This window comes from Aythya marila, assembly GCF_965140915.1.
Source record: "Aythya marila genome assembly, contig: HAP1_HAP1_SCAFFOLD_88, whole genome shotgun sequence".
Lineage (NCBI taxonomy): Eukaryota > Metazoa > Chordata > Aves > Anseriformes > Anatidae > Aythya > Aythya marila.
In genome coordinates this window covers 1-19,720 of record NW_028136927.1, presented here as the reverse complement: position 1 = coordinate 19,720, position 19,720 = coordinate 1, and the positions used below count along the sequence as shown (strand labels likewise).

The window sequence follows — 19,720 nt, the reverse complement described above, 5'->3', positions numbered from 1 at the left end:
GGGGGGGTTGGGGGACATTTGGGGACATTTGGGGGGGTTGGGGACATTGGGGGGGGTCGGGGACATTGGGGGCGGGGGCATTGGGAGAAATTGGGGGGGTTGGGGGCAAATTGGGGGGGGGTCGGGGGGCAAATGGGGGGGTTGGGGACACCAAGGGGGGGGTTTGGGGACATTTGGGGGGGGTCGGGGACATTGGGGGGGGGTCGCTGACCTTGGGGGAGGGTCAGTGACCTTGGGGGGGGGGGTCAATGACCCCGGGGGGGGGGTCAGTGACCCCGGGGGGGGGGTCAATGACCCCTGGGGGGGGGTCGGTGACCTTAGGGGGGGGTCGGTGACCTTGGGGGGGGGTTCAATGACCCTGGGGGGGGGTCGGTGACCTTGGGGGGGGGGTCGGTGACCTTAGGGGGGGGGTCGGTGACCCCGGGGGGGGGGTCGGTGACCTTAGGGGGGGGTCAATGACCTTGGGGGGGGGTCGTTGACCTTGGGGGGGGGGTCAATGACCCCGGGGGGGGGTCGTTGACCCCGGGGGGGGTCGGTGACCTTGGGGGGGGTCAATGACCCCGGGGGGGGGGGGTCGGTGACCTTGGGGGGGGGGGTCAATGACCCCGGGGGGGGTCAGTGACCTTGGGGGGGGGTCAATGACCCCGGGGGGGTTCGGTGACCTTGGGGGGGGGTCGGTGACCTTAGGGGGGGGTCGTTGACCCCGGGGGGGGGGGGGGGTCTCGTGCCCCCCACCTCCTCGAGGCGCCGTCTCTCGTCGCGCTGCTGCTGGAGGCGGAGCTGGCGCTGGAGGAGGAGCTGCTGGAGCTGGGCGGGGCCGGGGGGCGGGGCCGGGGGCGGGGCCACGCCCGGGGGGCGGGACTTGTCCTCCTGCTGCAGCCGCAGGAACTCCCGGCGCAGCGTCGAGTCGGGCGTGGCCAGCAGGGAGCTGGAAAAGGGGCGGGGCCAAAGGGGGGAAAGGGGCGGGGCTTAGCGAGGAGGACACGCCCCCCCCCTCAGGTCGAGGGCCCGCCCCCAAGGCAGCAGCCCCGCCCACACGTGCTCAGAACCCGCCCCAAGTGAAACCACGCCCCCGAGGCGTAAGCCCCGCCCACTAGGAAGCCCCGCCCCCACACGCTCAGGCCACGCCCCCAAGGCAAGAGCCCCGCCCCCATGCACTCAGACCCCACCCCCAAGGTAGAAGCCCAGCCCCCAAGGCAGAAGCCCCTCCCCCTATGCTCAGGCCACTCCCCCAAGGCACAAGCCCCGCCCCCACATGCTCAGACCCCGCCCACAAGCCCCGCCCCCGTGGCTCAGGCCACGCCCATCAGGCCACGCCCCTTTCCCATAGCCCTACCCAAACCCCACTCCAGCATCCTCAAGCCCCTCCCCTTCCCTATAGCCCCGCCCTCAACACCCCAAGCCCCTCCCCTTCCCCAAGCCCCGCCCCCAACACACTAAGCCCCTCCCCTTCCATTAACCCCGCCCCCAACCCAAGCCCCGCCCCTTTCCCTAGCCCCCTCCCCTTCCCCATACCCCTCCCCTTCTCAGACCACACCCCTTTAAACCACGCCCCTTTAGACCACGCCCCCTTAGACCACTCCCCCTTGGACCACACCCCTTTAGACCATGCCCCCTTAGACCATGCCCATTTAGACCACACCCCTTTTGACCACTCCCTCTTAGACCACGCCCCCTTAGACCACTCCCGCTTAGACCACGCCCCCTTGGACCACACCCATTTAGATCACGCCCCCTTAGACCACACCTCGTTTAGACCACGCCCCCTTAGACCACACCCATTTGGACCACGCCCCTTAGACCACACCCCTTTAGACCACACCCATTCAGACCACACCCCCTTAGACCACACCCATTCAGACCACGCCCCTTTAAGCCACGCCCCCCCAGGCCACGCCCCCTTTAGGCCACGCCCACCTGTGCTCCCCCTCCTCCCCGCCGCCGCCCTCCTCCTCCTCGCTGCCGCTGTACTCGTACTCGGTCTCATCTGGGGGGGGGGGGGGCACCCCATAAGTGACCCCCCCCCCAAAAAAATGACCCCCCCCACCCCAGGGGACCCCCCCCAAAAAATTTACCCCCCCCCCAAAAAAATTAACCCCTTCCTGGCCATGACCAAGTGCAGTCCATGAGGTCACGGGGACCGGACTCAGCACCCCATAAGTGACCCCCCCCGGGACCCCCCCCAAAATTTAACCCCCCCAGGGACCCCCCCCTCAAATTTAAACCCCCAGGGGACCCTCCCCCCATAAAATTAACCCCTTCCTGCCCATCACCATCATCACTCAATGCAGTCACAGACCTGCACCCACACTTGGGGAATGGGCTCAGAACCCCCCCAAGACCCCCCCCCAAAAAAATAACCCCCCAGGGACCCCCCCCATCAAATTTACCCACCCCAGGGGACCCCCCCATAAAATTAACCCCTTCCTGCCCATCACCATGTGCAGTCCATGTGCTCGTGGAGCTGCACCCACACTCGGGGACCAGGCTCAGCACCCCCCTGGGACCCCCCCCCAAAAAAATAACCCCCCCAGGGGACCCCCCCATAAAATTTAACCCCCCCAGGGGACTCCCCCCATAAAATTAACCCCTTCCTGCCCATCACCATCATCACTCAATGCAGTCACAGAGCTGCACCCACACTCGGGGACCAAACTCAGCACCCCATAAGTGACCCCCCCGGGACCCCCCCCCAAAAAATTAACCCCCCCGGGGACCCCCCCATAAAATTAACCCCTTCCTGACCTCCACATCACTTCTGGACCATCACCATCATCACTCAATGCAATCACGGAGCTGCACCCACACTTGGGGACCCAACTCACCACCCCATAACCGACCCCCCCGGGACCCCCCCACCCCAAATAACGCCCCCCCCCCACCCCCAAACCTCGCTCCCCCCGCCGCCGTCGGGATCGGTCGATGTGGTCGCGGAGCTGGACCCGGGCCTGGCGCTCGGGGGGCTGCTCGCGGATGAAGGGGGCTCGCAGGAGCTGCTCGGTGCCGGGGCGCTGGGCGGACGCCTTGGTCAGGCAGCGCTCCACGAAGTCCACGAAGGGTTTGGACCTGGGGGGGGGGCACATTTTTTATTTTTTTGGGGTGGGGGCACCATGGGACACCCCCCCCGGAGTCCTGCTGCGAAAGCCGGGGGGGCTGCGTGGACCCCAGTGGCACCCAGACCCTATATGGTGCCCCCAAAAGCCCATATATCCCCCCCAGATCCCATATATCGCCCCCCCAGACCCCATATATTGCCCCCCCAGATCCCAAATGTTGCCCCCCCAGACCATAAATGTGCCCCCCCAAAAAATTTGCCCCCCCCGACCCCACTAATTATCCCCAAAACCCCACATTACGCCCCCAAACCCCACTCGTTCCCCCCCAAGACCCCATATATCCCACCCCAGACCCCATATATTGCCCCCCCAGATCCCAAATATTGTCCCCCTAGACCCTAAATGTGCCCCCCCAAAAAATTTTCCCCCCCCGACCCCACTAATTACCCCCAAAACCCCACATTACGCCCCAAAACCCCACTCATTCCCCACTCAGACCCCATATATCCCACCCCAGACCCCAATCATTGCCCCCCCAGACCCTAAATGTTGCCCCCCCAGACCATAAATGTGCCCCCCCCAATAATTTGCCCCCCCCAGACCCCACTCATTACCCCCAAAACCCCACATTATGCCCCAAAACCCCACTCGTTCCCCCCCCAGACCCCATATATCCCACCCCAGACCCCATATATCGCCCCCCCAGACCCCATATATTGCCCCCCCAGACCATAAATGTTGCCTCCCCAATAATTTGCCCCCCCACCCCATAATTTGCCCCCCCCAGACCCCACTCATTGCCCCCAAAACCCCACATTATGCCCCAAAACCCCACTCATTCCCCCCTCAGACCCCACATATTGCCCCCCCAGACCCCAATCATTGCCCCCCCAGACCCTAAATGTGCCCCCCCCAATAATTTGCCCCCCCACGACCCCAAATATTGCCCCCCCACTCCAAATACCACCCCAAAACCCCCCCGCTATGCCCCCAAAACCCCACATTCCCCCCTTTTACCCCAAACATCACCCCTCCAGACCCCAAATATCACCCCCCCAGGCCCCAAATATCACCCCCCAGACCCTAAATCTTGACCCCCACCCCAAATCCCCCCCCAGACCCCAAATGTTGCCCCCCCACCCCAAATACCACCCCAAACCCCCCCCGTTATGTCCCCAAAACCCCACTTTACCCCAAACATCACCCCCCCAGACCCCAAATATCCCCTCCCAGACCCCAAATATCCCCCCCCAGACCCCAAAATCCCCCCCCCCCAAAAAAAAATACCGCCCCCCCCTTACCATTTTTTCGACTTGAGCCTCGGGGGGGGGTTGCGGGGGATGAGGAACAGCGCCCGCATGGGGTGCATGTCGCAGAGGGCTGGGGGGGGGGACACCAAAAACCCCTTAACCGGGGGGGTCCCCACCACCCTATAACCCCCCCCCAGTATTTAAATCACCCCCCCTTTAATAATTAACCCCCCCTTTTAATTAAACCCCCCCCCCAATACTTACGGGGCGCCCCCTCGGCCATCTCGATGGCGGTGATGCCCAGGGACCAGATGTCGCTCTGCCAAAATAAAGCGGGGGGGCGGCGTTAAAATAAAGCTTTTTCGACCCAATTTTTTTTCGGGGGGGGCATCAGCCGGACCCCCCCTTGCCCCTAAAAGGGTACCCGGTAATCGTAGGTGGCTTCGGGGTTCTCGTCGCAGGCGATCACCTCGGGGGCCATCCAGTACGGGGTGCCGATGAAGGTGTTGCGGCGCCCCACCGTGCGGTCCAGCTGGGCGCTCACCCCAAAATCCACTACGGGGGGGGTCACTGGGAGCACTGGGAGAACTGGGAGCATTGGGGTGTTTTGGGTATTTATTTTGGGGTGGGGGACACGTACCCAGCTTGACGTCGGCGTTCTCCGTCAGCAGCACGTTCTGCCCCTTGATGTCGCGGTGGATCACTCGGTGGGCGTGCAGGTGGGCCAAACCCTATAAAAAATTAAAAAAGGGGGGTTTTAAGGGAAATTTTGGGATGGGGGGGGGGTTATTTAAGCCTGGGGGGGCCACATACCCGAAGGATTTCCCGGCAGACGTAGGCGATGCAATCCTCCTTCAGCGCGTTGCCCTTGGTGTTCTTCACCAGGTCGGTGACGGAGCCGGCGCCGCAAAACTCCATCACCAGCTTAAAAAAAAAGGGGGGGGGTCAGCACCTTTTTTTGGGGGGGTCCCGAATTGAAGGACCCCCCCCAAATTAAAATAGGGGCTCACCCAAAGCTGGTCGTCGCTCCCGGGGGGGCTCTTCTTGACGAAGGCGCCGTAGTAAGTGGCGATGTTGCGGTGGTGGGAGAATTTCTTCAGCATGTTGATCTCCTGCTTGATCTCCTCTTCCTCGTCCTGGGGGGGGACACACCCAATTTTGGGTTTTTAGGACCCAAAATGAGGCCTCCCGCACGCCAGATGGGGGTTTCTGCACCTCAAACCAGGCCTCCCGCACCCAAAACTGCGCTTTCTGCACCCAAAATGGGCTTTCTGCACCCAAAACTGGGCCTTCTGCACCCAAATTTGGGCTTTCTGCACCCAAAACTGGGCCTTCCGTACCCAAAATTGGACTTTCTGCACCCAAAATGAGGCCTCCCGCACCCCAGCTGGGGGTTTCCGCACCTAAAACCAGGCCTCCCGCACCCAAAACTGCACTTTCTGCACCCAAAATGGGGCTCCAGCACCCAAAATTGGGCTTTCTGCGCCCATAACGGGGCTCCAGAACCCCAAAGCAGGCTTTTTGCACCCAAAACTGGGCCTTCCGTACCCAAAATTGGGCTTTCTGCACCCAAAATGAGGCCTCCCGCACCCCAACGAGAGGTTTCCACACCCAAAATGGGGCCTCCTGCACCCAAAATGGGGCCTCCTGCAACCAAACTGGGGCTTTCTCACCCAAAATGGGGCTCCAGAACCCCAAAGCAGGCTTTTTGCACCCAAAACTGGGCCTTCTGCACCGAAAATTGAGCCTTTTACACCCAAAATGAGGCTGCCTGGACCCGATTTGGGGCTTTCTGAACCCGAAATGGGGCTTCCTGCACCCAAAATGGGGCTACTGGGCCCAAACTGGGGCTTTCTGGACCCAAAATGAGGCCTCCCGCACCCCAGCTGGGGGTTTCCGCACCTAAAACCAGGCCTCCCGCACCCAAAACTGCACTTTCTGCACCCAAAATGGGGCTCCAGCACCCCAAACTGCGCTTTTTGCACCCAAAACTAGGCCTGCTGTACCCAAAATTGGGCTTTCTGCACCCAAAATGGGGTTCCTGGACCCAAATTGGGGCTTTCTGCACCCAAAATGGGCCTCATGCACCCCAAAACCGTCTTTTTGCACCCAAAGCCAGGCCTCCTGCACACATATTTGGGCTTTCTGAACCCAAAATTGGGGTCCTGCACCCAAAACTGGGCTTTTTGCACCCAGAACTGGGCCTTCTGCACCCAAAATTTGGCTTCCTGCGCCCAAAATGGGCCCTTCTGGACTCAAATTTGGGCTTTCTGGACCCAAAACAGGGCCAAGGAGATAATTAACCCCCCTAACCCTAATTAATTAACCCCCCGACCCTAATTAACCCTAATTAACCCCCCCGGCCCCAATTAACCCCCCTGACCCTAATTAATTAACCCCCCGACCCTAATTAACCCTAATTAACTCCCCCCGACCCAAACTAACCCCCTTGACCCTAATTAACCCTAATTAACCTCCCCGACCCTAATTAATTAACCCCCGACCCTAATTAACCCTAATTAACCCCCCCAACCCTAATAAGTTAATTCCCCTGACCTTAATTAACCCTAATGAACGCTAATTAACGCTAATTAACACTAATTAACCCCCCCCCGTCTCACCTCGGTGACGTCCATGACCTTGATGGCCGCCAACTGCCCCGTCTTCACGTGGCGCCCCTGGGGGGGGCAAAATTTGGGATTTGGGGGGCAAATTTGGGATTAGGGGGGGCAAATTTGGGATTTGGGGGGGAAAATTGGGATTGGGGGGGCAAAATTTGGGATTGGGGGAATATTTGGGATTGGGTGGGGCAAATTTGGGATTTTGGGGGGGAAATTTGGGATTAGGGGGAGAATTTGGGGGCAAATTTGGGATTTTTTGGGGGAAATTTGGGATTTGGGGGGGCAAAATTTGGGATTGGGGGAAAATTTGGGATTGGGGGGGCAAATTTGGGATTGTGGGAATATTTGGGATTGGGGGAGGGCAAATTTGGGATTTAGGGGGGTAAATTTGGGATTTGGGGGGGGCAAATTTGGGATTTGGGGGGGAATTTGGGATTTGGGGGGGAATTTGGGGGCAAATTTGGGATTTTTTGGGGCAAATTTGGGATTTGGGGGGGAATTTGGGATTTAGGGGGGGAAATTTGGGATTGGGGGGAAATTTGGGATTGGGGGGGCAAATATGGGATTTTTGGGGGCAAATTTGGGATTGGGGGAGATTTTGGGATTGGGGGAGGGAATTTTAGGATGGGGGGGGTCAGGATGGTGCCCTCCCCCCACCAGGACCCCCCGCCCTTAATTTTGGGCCCCCCCCTCACCTTGTAGACCTGCCCGTAGGTCCCGTTGCCGACCACCTCCACCAGCTCGAAGATGCCCGCGGGGTCCTGGGGGGGGGCAAAATTTGGGATTAAGGGAGGGATTTTGGGATTGGGGGGGGGGATTTTGGGATTGGGGGGGCAAATTTGGGATTTGGGGGGGGGATTTTGGGATTAGGGGGGAGAAATTTGGAATTTTGGGGGGCAAATACGGGATTGGGGGGGGCAAATTTGGGGATTAGGGGGGGCAAATTTGGGATTAGGGGGGGATTTTGGGATTGGGGGGGCAAATTTGGGATTTGGGGGAGGCAAATTTGGGATTTGGGGGGGAAATTTGGGATTAGGGGGGGCAAATTTGGGATTGGGGGCGGAAATAGGGGAATTGGGGGGTGAAATTTGGGATTTTTGGGGGGAAATTTGGGGTTGGGGGGGCAAATTTGGGATTGGGGGGGGAAATTTGGGATTTGGGAGGGGAATTTTGGGATTTCGGGGGGTGATTTTGGGATTAGGGGGGAGAAATTTGGAATTTGGGGGGGCAAATTTGGGATTTGGGGGGGAAATTTGGGATTGGGGGGGCATATTTGGGATTAGGGGGGGCAAATTTGGGATTGGGGAGGCAAATTTGGGATTAGGGGGGGAAATTTGGGATTGGGGAGGGAATTTTAGGATTAAAATTAGTTAAAGAACCCCCCCCCCCCCGTGTATAAATAGCCCCGTTTTGGGGTCACCGCGTCCCCCCCCGGGAGCCGCGGCGGAACCAGAGCACGGCCCCTGGGACCGAAAAGCCCAAAATTGGGCTTTTTGGACCCAAAATGAGGCCTCCCGCACCCCAGCTGGGGGATTCTGCACCTAAAACCAGGCCTCCCGCACCCAAAACTGCGCTTTCTGGACCCAAAATGGGGCTCCAGCACCCCAAACTGGGCTTTTTGCACCCAAAACTGGGCCTTCTGTACCCAAAATTGGGATTTCTGCACCCACAAGGAGGCTGCCTGGACCCGATTTGGGGCTTTCCGCACCCAAAATGGGGCCTCATGCACCAAAAATGGGGATCCTCGACCCAAACTGGGGCTTTCTGCACCCAAAATGGGCCTCATGCACCCCCAAAACTGGGCTTTCTGCACCCAAAACCAGGATTCCTGAACCCAAAAATGGGCTTTTTGCACCCAAAACCAGGCCTCCCTTACCCAAAACTGGGCTTTTTGCACCCAAAACCGGGCCTCCTGCACCCAAATTTGGGTTTTCTGCACCCAAAATTGGGGTCCTGCACCCAAAACTGGGCTTTTTGCACCCAAAATGGGCCTCGTGCACCCAAAATTTGGCTTCCTGCACCCAAAATGGGCCCTTCTGGACCCAAATTTGGGCTTTCTGGACCCAAAACAGGGCCAAGGAGCACTGGGAGTTACTCATGGCTGTACTGGGGGGACTGGGAGATACTGGGAGATCCTGGGGGCTGTACCGGGACTGTACTGGGGGATACTGGGAGATAACGGGGCCATACTGGGATGTACTGGGGGATCCTGGGGGCTATACTGGGAGATCCTGAGGGGGCACTGGGGAATAACGGGGCCGTACTGGGGGATACTGGGAGGTACTGGGAGATCCCGGGGGCCATGCTGGGGGGTACTGGGAGATACTGGGGGATCCCGGGGGCCATACTGGGGCATACTGGGGGATACTGGGAGATCCTGGAGACCATACTGGGGCATACTGGGGGATACTGGGAGATCTCAGGGGTCATGCTGGGGGATACTGGGAGATCCCAGGGGTCATGCTGGGGCATACTGGGGCATACTGGGGCCATACTGGGGATACTGGGGGATACTGGGGGATCCCAGGGACCATACTGGGGGATACTGGGATATACTGGGAGATCCTGGGGACCATACTGGGGCATACTGGGATATACTGGGACATCCCAGGGAGCATGCTGGGGGATACTGGGAGATACTGGGGGGCACTGGGAGATAACGGGGCCATACTGGGGAGCATGGGGAGATACTGGGGACCATACTGGGGGATACTGGGAGATCCCGGGGTCCATACTGGGGGATACTGGGGCATCCCGGGGGCCATACTGGGGCATACTGGGGCATACTGGGGAATACTGGGAGATCCCAGGGGCCATGCTGGTCCATACTGGTCCATACTGGGACATACTGGGATATACTGGGCGATCCCGGGGGCCATGCTGGGGCATACTGGGGGATACTGGGAGATCCTGGGGGCCATACTGGGACATACTGGGGGATACCGGGGACCATGCTGGGGCATACTGGGGGATACTGGGAGATCCTGGGGACCATACTGGGGCATACTGGGCCATACTGGGGGATACTGGGATACCCCTGGGGCCATACTGGTCCATACTGGTCCATACTGGGGCATACTGGGGCATACTGGGAGATCCTGGGGGCCATACTGGGGGATCCCGGGGTCCATACTGGGACATACTGGGGGATACCGGGGACCATGCTGGGGCATACTGGGGGATACTGGGAGATCCTGGGGACCATACTGGGGCATACTGGGCCATACTGGGGGATACTGGGATACCCCTGGGGCCATACTGGTCCATACTGGTCCATACTGGGGCATACTGGGGCATACTGGGAGATCCTGGGGGCCATACTGGGGGATCCCGGGGTCCATACTGGGATATACTGGGAGACCCCTGGGGCCATACTGGGGCATACTGGGGCATACTGGTCCATACTGGTCCATACTGGTCCATCCCGGTTCCCCCCCCCCCCCTCCCCCGCCCCCCCCCGCTCACCCTCAGCGCTCCGAGGTCGACGTCATCGAGGCCGCGGGGGGGGGGCGGGGGCGGGGGGGGGCGTGGCTCCGCCATGGCGGGGGGGGGGGGGGGGGGGCACCGGGAAGCGGCACCGGGGCGGCCGCGGCTGCGGCTCGGATGGGCAGCGCCGGCCCCGCCCCCCGCGCACTGCGCATGCGCGGGGGGAGCAAGGGGCGGGGCCGAGTGGGGAGTGTGGGTGGGGTTTGGGGGGTTGTGGGAGGGGTTTGGGGGGTGTGGGTGGGGTTTGGGGGGTGTGGGCGGGGCTTAGGGTGCGTGAGAGGGGGGTGAGGGTGAACGGGGGTGGCTCAGGGAGAATGGGCGGGGCTTGGGGAGTGAGGGCGGGGCTTGAGGCGTGTGGGAGGGTCTTGGAGCGAGTGGGCGGGGCTTGGGGAGTATATTAGGGTATTGGGGGAGTGGGCGGGGCTTGTAGCTCATGGGCGTGGCTCAGGGTGTGGGGGTGGGGCTTGGGGGAGTGGGCGCGGCTCAGAATGGGCGTGGCTTAAGGTGAAGGGGCGGGGCTTGGGGCGTGTGGGCGGGGCTTGAAGTGTACAGGCACGGCTCAGGGCTCAGCTCAGGGTAAGGGGGCGGGGCTTCGGCACGAGTGGGCGTGGCCTATGACGAGTGGGCGTGGTTTGAGGATGTGTGGGCGGGGCTTAGGACTCGTGGGCGTGGCTTGGAGGCACATGGGCACCAATTCCAGGCAGGGCTCCAGCACAGGGGCGTGGCTTAGGACATGTGGGCGTGGCTTGAGATTTTGGGGGCGTGGCTTAAGACAAGAGGGCGTGTCTTATGAGACATGGGCGTGGCTTAAGACATGTGGGCGTGGCTTGGGGCACATAGGCACCAATTCCAGGCAGGGGTCCTGGCACAGGGGCATGGCTTGAGACTTTGGGGCGTGGCTTAAGACAAGTGGGCGTGGCTTCTGGGATATGGGCGTGGCTTAAGACATGTGGACGGGGCTTTGTGGGATGTGGGCGGGGCTTGGGGCACATAGGCACCACTCCAGGCAGGGCTCACAGCACAGGGGCGTGGCTTAGGACACGTGGGTGTGACTTGAAACTTATGGGCGTGGCTTAAGACAGATGGGCGTGGCTTCTGGAATATGGGCGTGGCTTAAACATGGGGGCGTGGCTTGGAGGCGCATGGGCACCACTCCAGGCAGGGGTCATGGCACAGGGGTGTGGCTTAGGACACATGGGCGTGGCTTGAGACTTTGGGGCTTGGCTTAAGACGGGTGGGCGTGGCTTGAGGATGTGTGGGCGTGGCTTAAGAAATGTGGGCGTGGCTTGGAGGCACATGGGCACCATTCCAGGCAGGGCTCCTGGCACAGGGGCGTGGCTTAGGACACATGGGCGTGGCTTGACACTTTGGGGCGTGGCTTAAGACAGATGGGCGTGGCTTGTGGGATATGGGCGTGGCTTCTGGACCGTGGGCGTGGCTTCTGGGGGGGGTTAACACCAACAGGAGGCGGCGCTGGGAGCGTCTCAGGACCCATTTATTGCCCCGCCGAGGCCGGGACCCCCCCCAAAACACCTTCAGGACCCCCCCCCCCCCAAATAAAAATTTTGGGACCCTCTCAGGCCGGGGGCCCCCCCTCGCCCCCCGGCAGCTCGGCCCCCGCCAGGACCCGGCGCTCGACCCCCCCCTCGGTGATGGCCGCCAGCCGCACCACGCCACCGCTCGAGCCGTCCCGCGCCATCGCCAGGGCCAGGGCTGGGGGGGGGGACAAAAAAAATAAGGGGGGGGTCAGCAAAAGGGGCACGGACCCCCAATTGGCCCCCCCAATGCGTTACCGGTATAGCCGGATTGGGTTCCCAGTACTCCCAGTATCATCCCAGTATCCAAACTGGGTTCCCACTGGTCTCAAACTGGGCCCCCCCCCGAGCTAAACTGGGACCCCATCACCCCCCCTTGTCCCCCCCCCCATGTCCCCAGGTCCCCCCCACCCCCAAATTGGGCCCCCCCCATCCCCATCGCCCCCAAACTGGGTCCCCAGCACCTCCCAGTATCCCCATCACCCCCAAACTGGGCCCCCCCTCAGCACCAGTACCCCCAAACTGGGCCCCCCCAGCCCCAAACTGGGCCCCCATCACCCCCCCGTGCCCCCCCCCATGTCCCCATCACCCCCCCCCCACGTCCCTGTGCCCCCCCCATGCCCCCCACCCCCAAAACTTGTGTCCTGTGCCCCCCCCCCACCCCCCCATGCCCCCCAAACCGGGTCCCTGTCCCCCCCCCATGACCCCCCATGTCCCCAAATCCCCCCCCAGTGTCCCTGTGACCCCCCCCAAAAAAAAATATGCCCCCCCCCCCAAAAAACCCACCCACCCTGTGCCGTGAACCCCTCTCAGCCCTCCCAGCTCCCCCAAACCGTGCCCCCCTGGTGTCCCTGTGCCCCCCCCGTGTCCCCAAATCCCCCCCCAGTGTCCCCACGACCCCCCCCATAAAAAATATGCCCCCCCCAAAAAAAATATGCCCCACACCCCCCCCAAAACCCCCCCCAACCTACACTATGAACCCCTCCCAGCCCTCTTTGTCCCCCCACTCAACCCCAAACCGTGTCCCCCTGGTGTCCCTGTGCCCCCCCCGTGTCCCTGTGACCCCCCCCATAAAAAATATGCCCCCCCCCAAAAAAAAATCGCCCACCCTGTGCTGTGAACTCCTCGCAGCGCTCCCGGCTCATCCCGGGCCTGAAGGCGGCGTCGACGAAGCCGTAGATGTAGGAGCTCCCCGACCCCCCCACGGCGAAAGGCTGCCGCAGGAGGAGCCCCCCCATGGGCACCACGTAGACCTGGGGGGGGGAGGAATAAATTGGGGGGGGTCCCGAAGGAATTGGGGGGGGGCAGGGGCTCGAAATAGGGCCCTGGGGGGGGATTGGGGGGGGCTTGGGGGGGTTTTTGGGACATTGGAGGGGTCCTGGGGGGGTTCTCAGATGTAGGAGCCCCCCCCCATGGGCACCACGTAGACCTGGGGGGGGGACGAATAAATTGGGGGGGCTCCCGAAGCAATTGGGGGGGGCAGAGGCTCGAAATAGGGCCCTGGGGGGGGCTTTGGGGGGGTTTTGGGGGGGTTTTGGGGGCATTGGGGGGGTATTGGGGGGGTCCTGGGGGGGTTCCCAAACGTAGGAGCCCCCCCCATGGGCACCACGTAGACCTGGGGGGGGACGGAATAAATTGGGGGGGGTCCCGAAGGAATTGGGGGGGGGCAGAGCCTCGAAATAGGGCCCTGGGGGGGGCTTTGGGGGGGTTTTGAGGGGGTTTTGGGGGCGCTGGGGGGGGCTGGGGGGGGGTTCTCAGATGTAGGAGCCCCCCCCATGGGCACCACGTAGACCTGGGGGGGGGACGAATAAATTGGGGGGGGTCCTGAAGCAATTGGGGGGGGGCAGAGGCTCGAAATAGGGCCCTGGGGGGGGCTTTGGGGGGTCCTGGGAGGGCCAAGGGGGGGTCCCAGAGCCCCAAACCTGCAACCAAACCCCTGGGGGGGCTCGGGGGGGGGGTCCGAGAAATTCGGGGGGGGGTCCTAAAATATTTTTTGAGCCCCCAAAAGATTCAGGGGGGGTCCTAAATATTTTTTAGCCCCCCCCTGCCCCAATCCCATCCCCCTGGGGTCACTTGGGGGGGGAAAAGGAGGGCGAGGGGGGGGGTCCCAGAGCCCCAAACCTGCAACCAAACCCCCGGGGGGGCCCTGAGAGGCCTGGGGGGGGTCCGAGAAATTCGGGGGGGGGTCCTAAATATTTTTTAGCCCCCCCCCCGCCCCCCCCAGCACCGATCCCAACCCCCTGAGACCACCAGGGGAAGGGGGGGAGGCTGATAGGGGGGTCCCAGAGCCCCAAACCTGCAACCAAACCCCCGGGGGGGTTCGGGGGGGGTCTGAGGGATTTTGGGGGGGGGGTCCTAAATATTTTTTAGCCCCCCCTGCCCCCCCCAGCACCGATCCCATCCCCCTGGGGTCACTTGGGGGGGAAAGGAGGGCGAGGGGGGGGTCCCAGAGCCCCAAACCTGCAACCAAACCCCCGGGGGGGTTCGGGGGGGGGTCTGAGAAATTCGGGGGGGGGTCCTAAATATTTTTGGAGCCCCCACCTGCCCCCCCCGGCGCCGATCCCATCCGGCCACGATGATCCCAGTGGTGAGCTCCTGGCGGTAGCGGTAGCAGCTCTGCTGGAACAAGCGGGCGGCCGTGCGCACCCGGGGGGGCTCCTCCAGCTCAATGCTTGACGGGGGGGGGGCAAGAAAACAAGTTAATTAATTAATTAACGCCCCCCAGATTAATTTTGGGGCCCCCCCGGGGTTAAATTTACCTGTGGAAGGCCAGCTGGTAAGCCACGGCGTCGGCCACCGCCTGCGTGTCGGCCGCCGAGCCCGAGCGGCAGCAGAAGATGCGGTCGTGGACGGGGGTCAGCTTGTCCGTCACCCGGTTGGCCACGTAGGAGCTGCCGGGGGGGGGTCCCCAAATATTAATTAACCCCCCCCGGACCTTAATCGGGTCTTTAATTAAGCCCCGGACCCCCCCAAACGAAGCTCACCCCGTGGTGGTGCGCGAGTCGGCGCCGATCACCACGCCGCCCTCGAACTCCACGGCCATGATGGTGGTCTTTTTTTGGGGGGGGGGAGGAAAAAAAAGGGGGTTAAAATCCTACAGGGAGCCCCCCCCACAACCCCACGGGACCCCCCCGTATCCCACGGGACACCCCCGTATCCCACAAGGCCCCCCCATCCCGTGAGACCCCCCCCCCAAGGTACATAGGATGATCTAAAGGGGGTTTTCTTGCCCCAAAACCACCCCCCAGCCCCATAACCCCCCCCCAATGGGGCCCCTCCCACCCCCATAAATCCCCCCCCCAACAAGGTTTTTCTCACCCCATAGCCCCCCCCCCGAGCCCCAAAGCCCCCCCAATAGGGTCCCTCTCACCCCATAGCCCCCCCCCAGCCCCATAACCCCCCCCAATGGGGTTCCTCCTGCCCCATAACCCCCCCCCAAAGGGGTCCCTCCCCCTTATAACCCCCCCAATGGGGTCCCCCCAGCCCCATAACCCCCCCCAATGGGGTTCCTCCTGCCCCATAGTCCCTCCCAGCCCCATAGCCCCCCCCCAAAGGGGTCCCTTTCCCCCCATAACCCCCCCCAATCCCCCAAAAAGGTCCCCCCAGCCCCATAACCCCCCAAAAGGGGTCCCTACCCCCCCCCATAACCCCCCATAGCCCCCCCCAGCCCCATAAACCCCCCCCAATTGAACTCCCTCTCCCCCCATAACCCCCCCCCAGACCCCAATTCACCCCCCCCAGCCCCAATTCCCCCCCTCAACCCCCCCAAACCCCCAATTTTCCCCCCCCCAGGTCTCCCCCCGCCCCTCACCCCGGTGCTGACGGCCTCCTGTGTCCAGTCCCGGTGCAGCCCGGCGGGGCCCGGCCCCCCCCAAGCCACGACCCCGGCCCCGTTCCCGTTCCCGGCCCCTTCCCAAGGCCCCGTCCAGGCCCCGGCCCCGTCCCAGGGCCCCGCCGCCGCCTGCGCCGTCACCGCCGCCATCTTCCGCCGCCTTTTTGCGACGCTGCCGTAAAGCGCGAGCCGCGCGCGGCATAAGCGGGGCGCGGGCCGGCGCGCTTTACGGCAGCGCGGCCCCCCTCCCCCTCCCCGTCGCCTCCGCCACCTGCTTTACGGCGGCGTGGCGGAGGGGTTTTGCGACACTTTCAGTATTCCGTGCTTTACGGCAGAGTGGTGTGCCGGCTCACCCGCGGACTGCTTTACGGCAGTGTGGCGGCGGGCTTTCACGACACTTCAGCCATCCGCGCTGTACGGCAGCGTGGTGTCCCCATCCCTTCCAGATTTGCTTTACGGCAGAGTGGCAACCTGCTTTCACGACGCTAGAGACTTCCGCGCTTTACGGCAGCGTGGTACCCCCCCATTTCCTTCCTTGATCTGCTTTACGGCAGAGTGGCATCCCCTTTTCACGACACCTCAGCCATCCTCACTTTACGGCAGCGTGGCCATCCAACTCTCTCCCCGTTCTGCTTTACGGCAGAGAGCCGCTTTCACGACACCTCGTCTTTCTGCGCTTTACGGCATTGTGGCGCTCCCTTACTCCCCGCAGCGCTGCTTTACGGCAGAGTGGCTGTGCATTTTCACGACACTCCGCTCTTCCGCGCTTTACGGCAGCGCGGCGTCCCCCTTTCCCTCCCCGACCTGCTTTACGGCGGGCGATCACGACACTTCTCCCTCCCTACACCCCCCCCGCGGCGCTGCTTTACGGCAGAGCGGCGAGCCCCTTTCACGACACCTCACCCCACGCGCGCTTTACGGCAGAGTGGCGCCTCCCGGGAAACCGCAGCGCTGCTTTACGGCAGCGTGGCTCTTTGCTTTCACGACACTTCACCCATCCGCGCTTTACGGCAGCGTGGCTCTCCCCTCCTCCCTCCACCACCGTGCCCCCCCCAAGAGTTGCCCTGTGGTGACGTCACTCCCCATGACGTCACTCCCCATGACGTCACTCAAAGGTCAAAGGTCACGGCTGTCAATCAACCACAGGGCGCTTTATTTCAACCCTTAAATTAATTTTAATCATTAAAAAAATTAATTATAACTTATTTATTTGGGGGGGGGGCTCCTTGGGGGGGGGGGGGGGGGTCCGGGCCCATCCCCCCCCGCCGGCCCCCCCCAGCTCCGGGCCCTGGCAGCAGCTCTGGAAGGGGGGGGACACAAAAAATTAGGGGGGGGAGGGGGCGATTTTTGGGGCCCCCCCCCCCAATTTTTTTTTTTTTTTGGGCCCCCCCCACCCCAAAATTTTTTTTGGGGGGGGGTCTCACCTCGGGGGGGGGCCTCGGAAGACGGTGGTGAGGGCCGAGGGGCGGCGAGCGGGGCGCAGCGGGGGGGGGGCGCGGAGCTCGGCCAGCAGCCGCTGCCCCCCCAGCGACGGGCGGCACATGTGGAAACAGGGGGGGGCCGGGGGGGGGGTCAGCGACCCCCCCACACCCCCCCTCTGCCCCCCCCGTCCCGTCCCGGTACACCCCCAGTTCCCAATTGCCACCTCCCAGTATCTCCCAGTATCTCCCAGTATCTCCCAGTATCTCCCAGTACCCCCCCAGTTCCCAATTGACCCCCCCAGTTCCCTCCCAGTACCTCCCAGTACCCCCCAGTTCCCAATTCCCTCCTCCCAGTACCTCCCAGTATCTCCCAGTATCTCCCAGTACCTCCCAGTACCCCCCCAGTTCCCAGTTGCCTCCTCCCAGTACCTCCCAGTACCTCCCAGTACCCCCCCAGTTCTCAATTTCCCCCCCCCAGTTCCCAATTCCCCCCCCCAGTTCCCTCCCAGTATCTCCCAGTATCTCCCAGTGCCCCCCCAGTTCCCAATTCCCCCCCCAGCTCCCTCCCAGTACCTCCCAGTGCCCCCCAGTTCCCTCCCAGTACCCCCCCAGTTCCCAATTGCCCCCCCCAGTTCCCTCCCAGTATCTCCCAGTCCCTCCCAGTACCCCCCTAGTTCCCAATTCCCCCCCCAATAATCTCCCAGTACCTCCCAGTACCTCCCAGTACCCCCCCATTTCCCTCCCAGTACCTCCCAGTGCCCCCCAGTACCTCCCAGTATCTCCCAGTATCTCCCAGTACCCCCCCAGTTCCCAATTACCCCCCCCAGCTCCCTCCCAGTATCTCCCAGTACCTCCCAGTATCTCCCAGTATCTCCCAGTACCCCCCGGGTTCCCAATTTCCCCCCCCCAGCTCCCCCCCAGTCCCTCCCAGTACCTCCCAATACCTCCCAGTACCCCCCCGGTTCCCAATTGCCCTTTCCCAGTAACTCCCAGTACCTCCCAGTACCCCCCCAGTTCCCCCCAGTCCCTCCCAGTCCCCCCCAGTACCCCCCCAGCCCCCTCCCAGTCCCTCCCAGTCCCTCCCAGTCCCCCCCAGCTCCCTCCCAGTCCCCCCCAGCCCCCTCCCAGTCCCTCCCAGTCCCTCCCAGTCCCCCCAGCTCCCCCCCGGCCCCCCCAGCCCCCCCCCAGTCCCCCCCAGTTCCCTCCCAGTCCCTCCCAGTCCCCCCCCCCCCCCCCCTCGCCCCCCCCTTGGTGCTCACCCCCCTCCCCCCGGCCTTTTTGGGGGCTTCGGGGCCGTTTCGGGGGGGCTCCTCCTGGCCTGGGGGCTTTGGGGGGGGGCCAAAAAATTTGGGGGGGGGTCAAAATTCGGGGGGGGGGCTCAGTGACCCCCCCCCGCCCCCAACCCCCCCCCCTCCCCCCCCCCCCTTTACCTGCCCCTCCTCCATCCTGGGTGGGTGCGGGGGGGGCTGGAATTAAAAAAGGAGCCTTCAGGGGGGGGGGGAGGGGCAAGGGGGGGGTCACGGGGGGGGGGGGGGCCCAAAATTTGCCCCCCCCCCCTCCCCCAAAGGCTCTTACCCAACGCTGCCCCGGGTTCCGTGTCCCCCCCCGTGGTTAATTATTACCGGGGGGGGGGCAAAGGTCCAGGGAGCAACACAGGGGGGGAGGGGCTGGGCTTGGGGCCCCCCCCTTCCAGGAAAAGGGCAGTGACCCCCCCCCCAAAAAAAAAAAAAAAAATCCTGGCCCCCCCTCCCCATAAATTAGGGCAATGACACCCCCCCCCAAAAAAAATAAATAGGGTAATGACCCCCCCCCCCAAAAAAATCCTGCCCCCCCCCCCCAAAAAAATAGGGCAGTGACCCCCCCAAAATAATCCTGCCCCCCCCCCAAAAAAAAATAGGGCAGTGACCCCCCCCCCAAACAAATAGGGCAGTGACCCCCCCCCCCAAAAAATAATTAGGGTAATGACCCCCCCCCCCAAAAAAATAATAGGGGAATGACCCCCCCCCAAAAAAAAATAATCCTGGCCCCCCCCCAAAAAAATAGGGCAGTGACCCCCCCCCAAAAAAATAAATAGGGCAATGACCCCCCCAAAAGAATCCTGCCCCCCCAAAGAAAAATAGGGCATTGACCCCCCCCCCCAAAAAAATTAATAGGGTAATGACCCCCCCCCAAAAAAATCCTGGCCCCCCCCAAAAAAATAGGGCAGTGACCCCCCCCCAAAAATAAATAATAAGGCAGTGACCCCCCCCACAAAAAAAAAATAGGGCAGTGACCCCCCCCAAAAATATAAATCCTGGCCCCCCCCCCAAAAAAAATAGGGCAGTGACACCCAAAAAATAATCCTGCCCCCCCCCCCAAAAAAATAGGGCAGTGACCCCCCCCAAAAAAATAAATAGGGTAATGACCCCCCCCCCAAAAAAAATTATAGGGGAATGACCCCCCCAAAAAATAAATTCTGCCCCCCCCCATCCCAATTTCTGCCCCCCCCCATTCCAGGAAAAGGGCGATGACCCCCCCCC

At 62.4% G+C, this 19,720-nt stretch overlaps 2 protein-coding genes across 2 annotated transcripts; both read right to left on the bottom strand.

Annotated features, from left to right (window-relative positions):
- Positions 1-735: 735 nt before the first annotated feature.
- Positions 736-10,436, bottom strand: LOC309891305 (misshapen-like kinase 1; the record flags this gene model as incomplete). Its single annotated transcript, XM_082785669.1, has 12 exons — positions 10,393-10,436; positions 7,623-7,688; positions 6,928-6,984; positions 5,317-5,442; positions 5,120-5,230; positions 4,947-5,037; positions 4,731-4,861; positions 4,571-4,625; positions 4,358-4,436; positions 2,891-3,066; positions 1,918-1,987; positions 736-928 (listed from the first exon to the last, which is right to left on the bottom strand). Coding segments are annotated over exons 3-12 (1,047 nt in total), but the record flags the coding sequence as incomplete, so codon positions are not given.
- Positions 10,437-11,989: 1,553 nt separating this feature from the next.
- PSMB6 (proteasome 20S subunit beta 6) lies at positions 11,990-17,323 on the bottom strand (the record flags this gene model as incomplete). The annotated part of the gene is made up of 7 exons (XM_082785668.1): positions 11,990-12,126; positions 13,057-13,201; positions 14,490-14,619; positions 14,708-14,839; positions 14,933-15,000; positions 15,760-15,952; positions 17,205-17,323. The coding sequence occupies 7 exons, from the start codon at positions 17,321-17,323 to the stop codon at positions 11,990-11,992; spliced, it is 924 nt and encodes a 307-aa protein (XP_082641794.1).
- Positions 17,324-19,720: the final 2,397 nt, after the last annotated feature.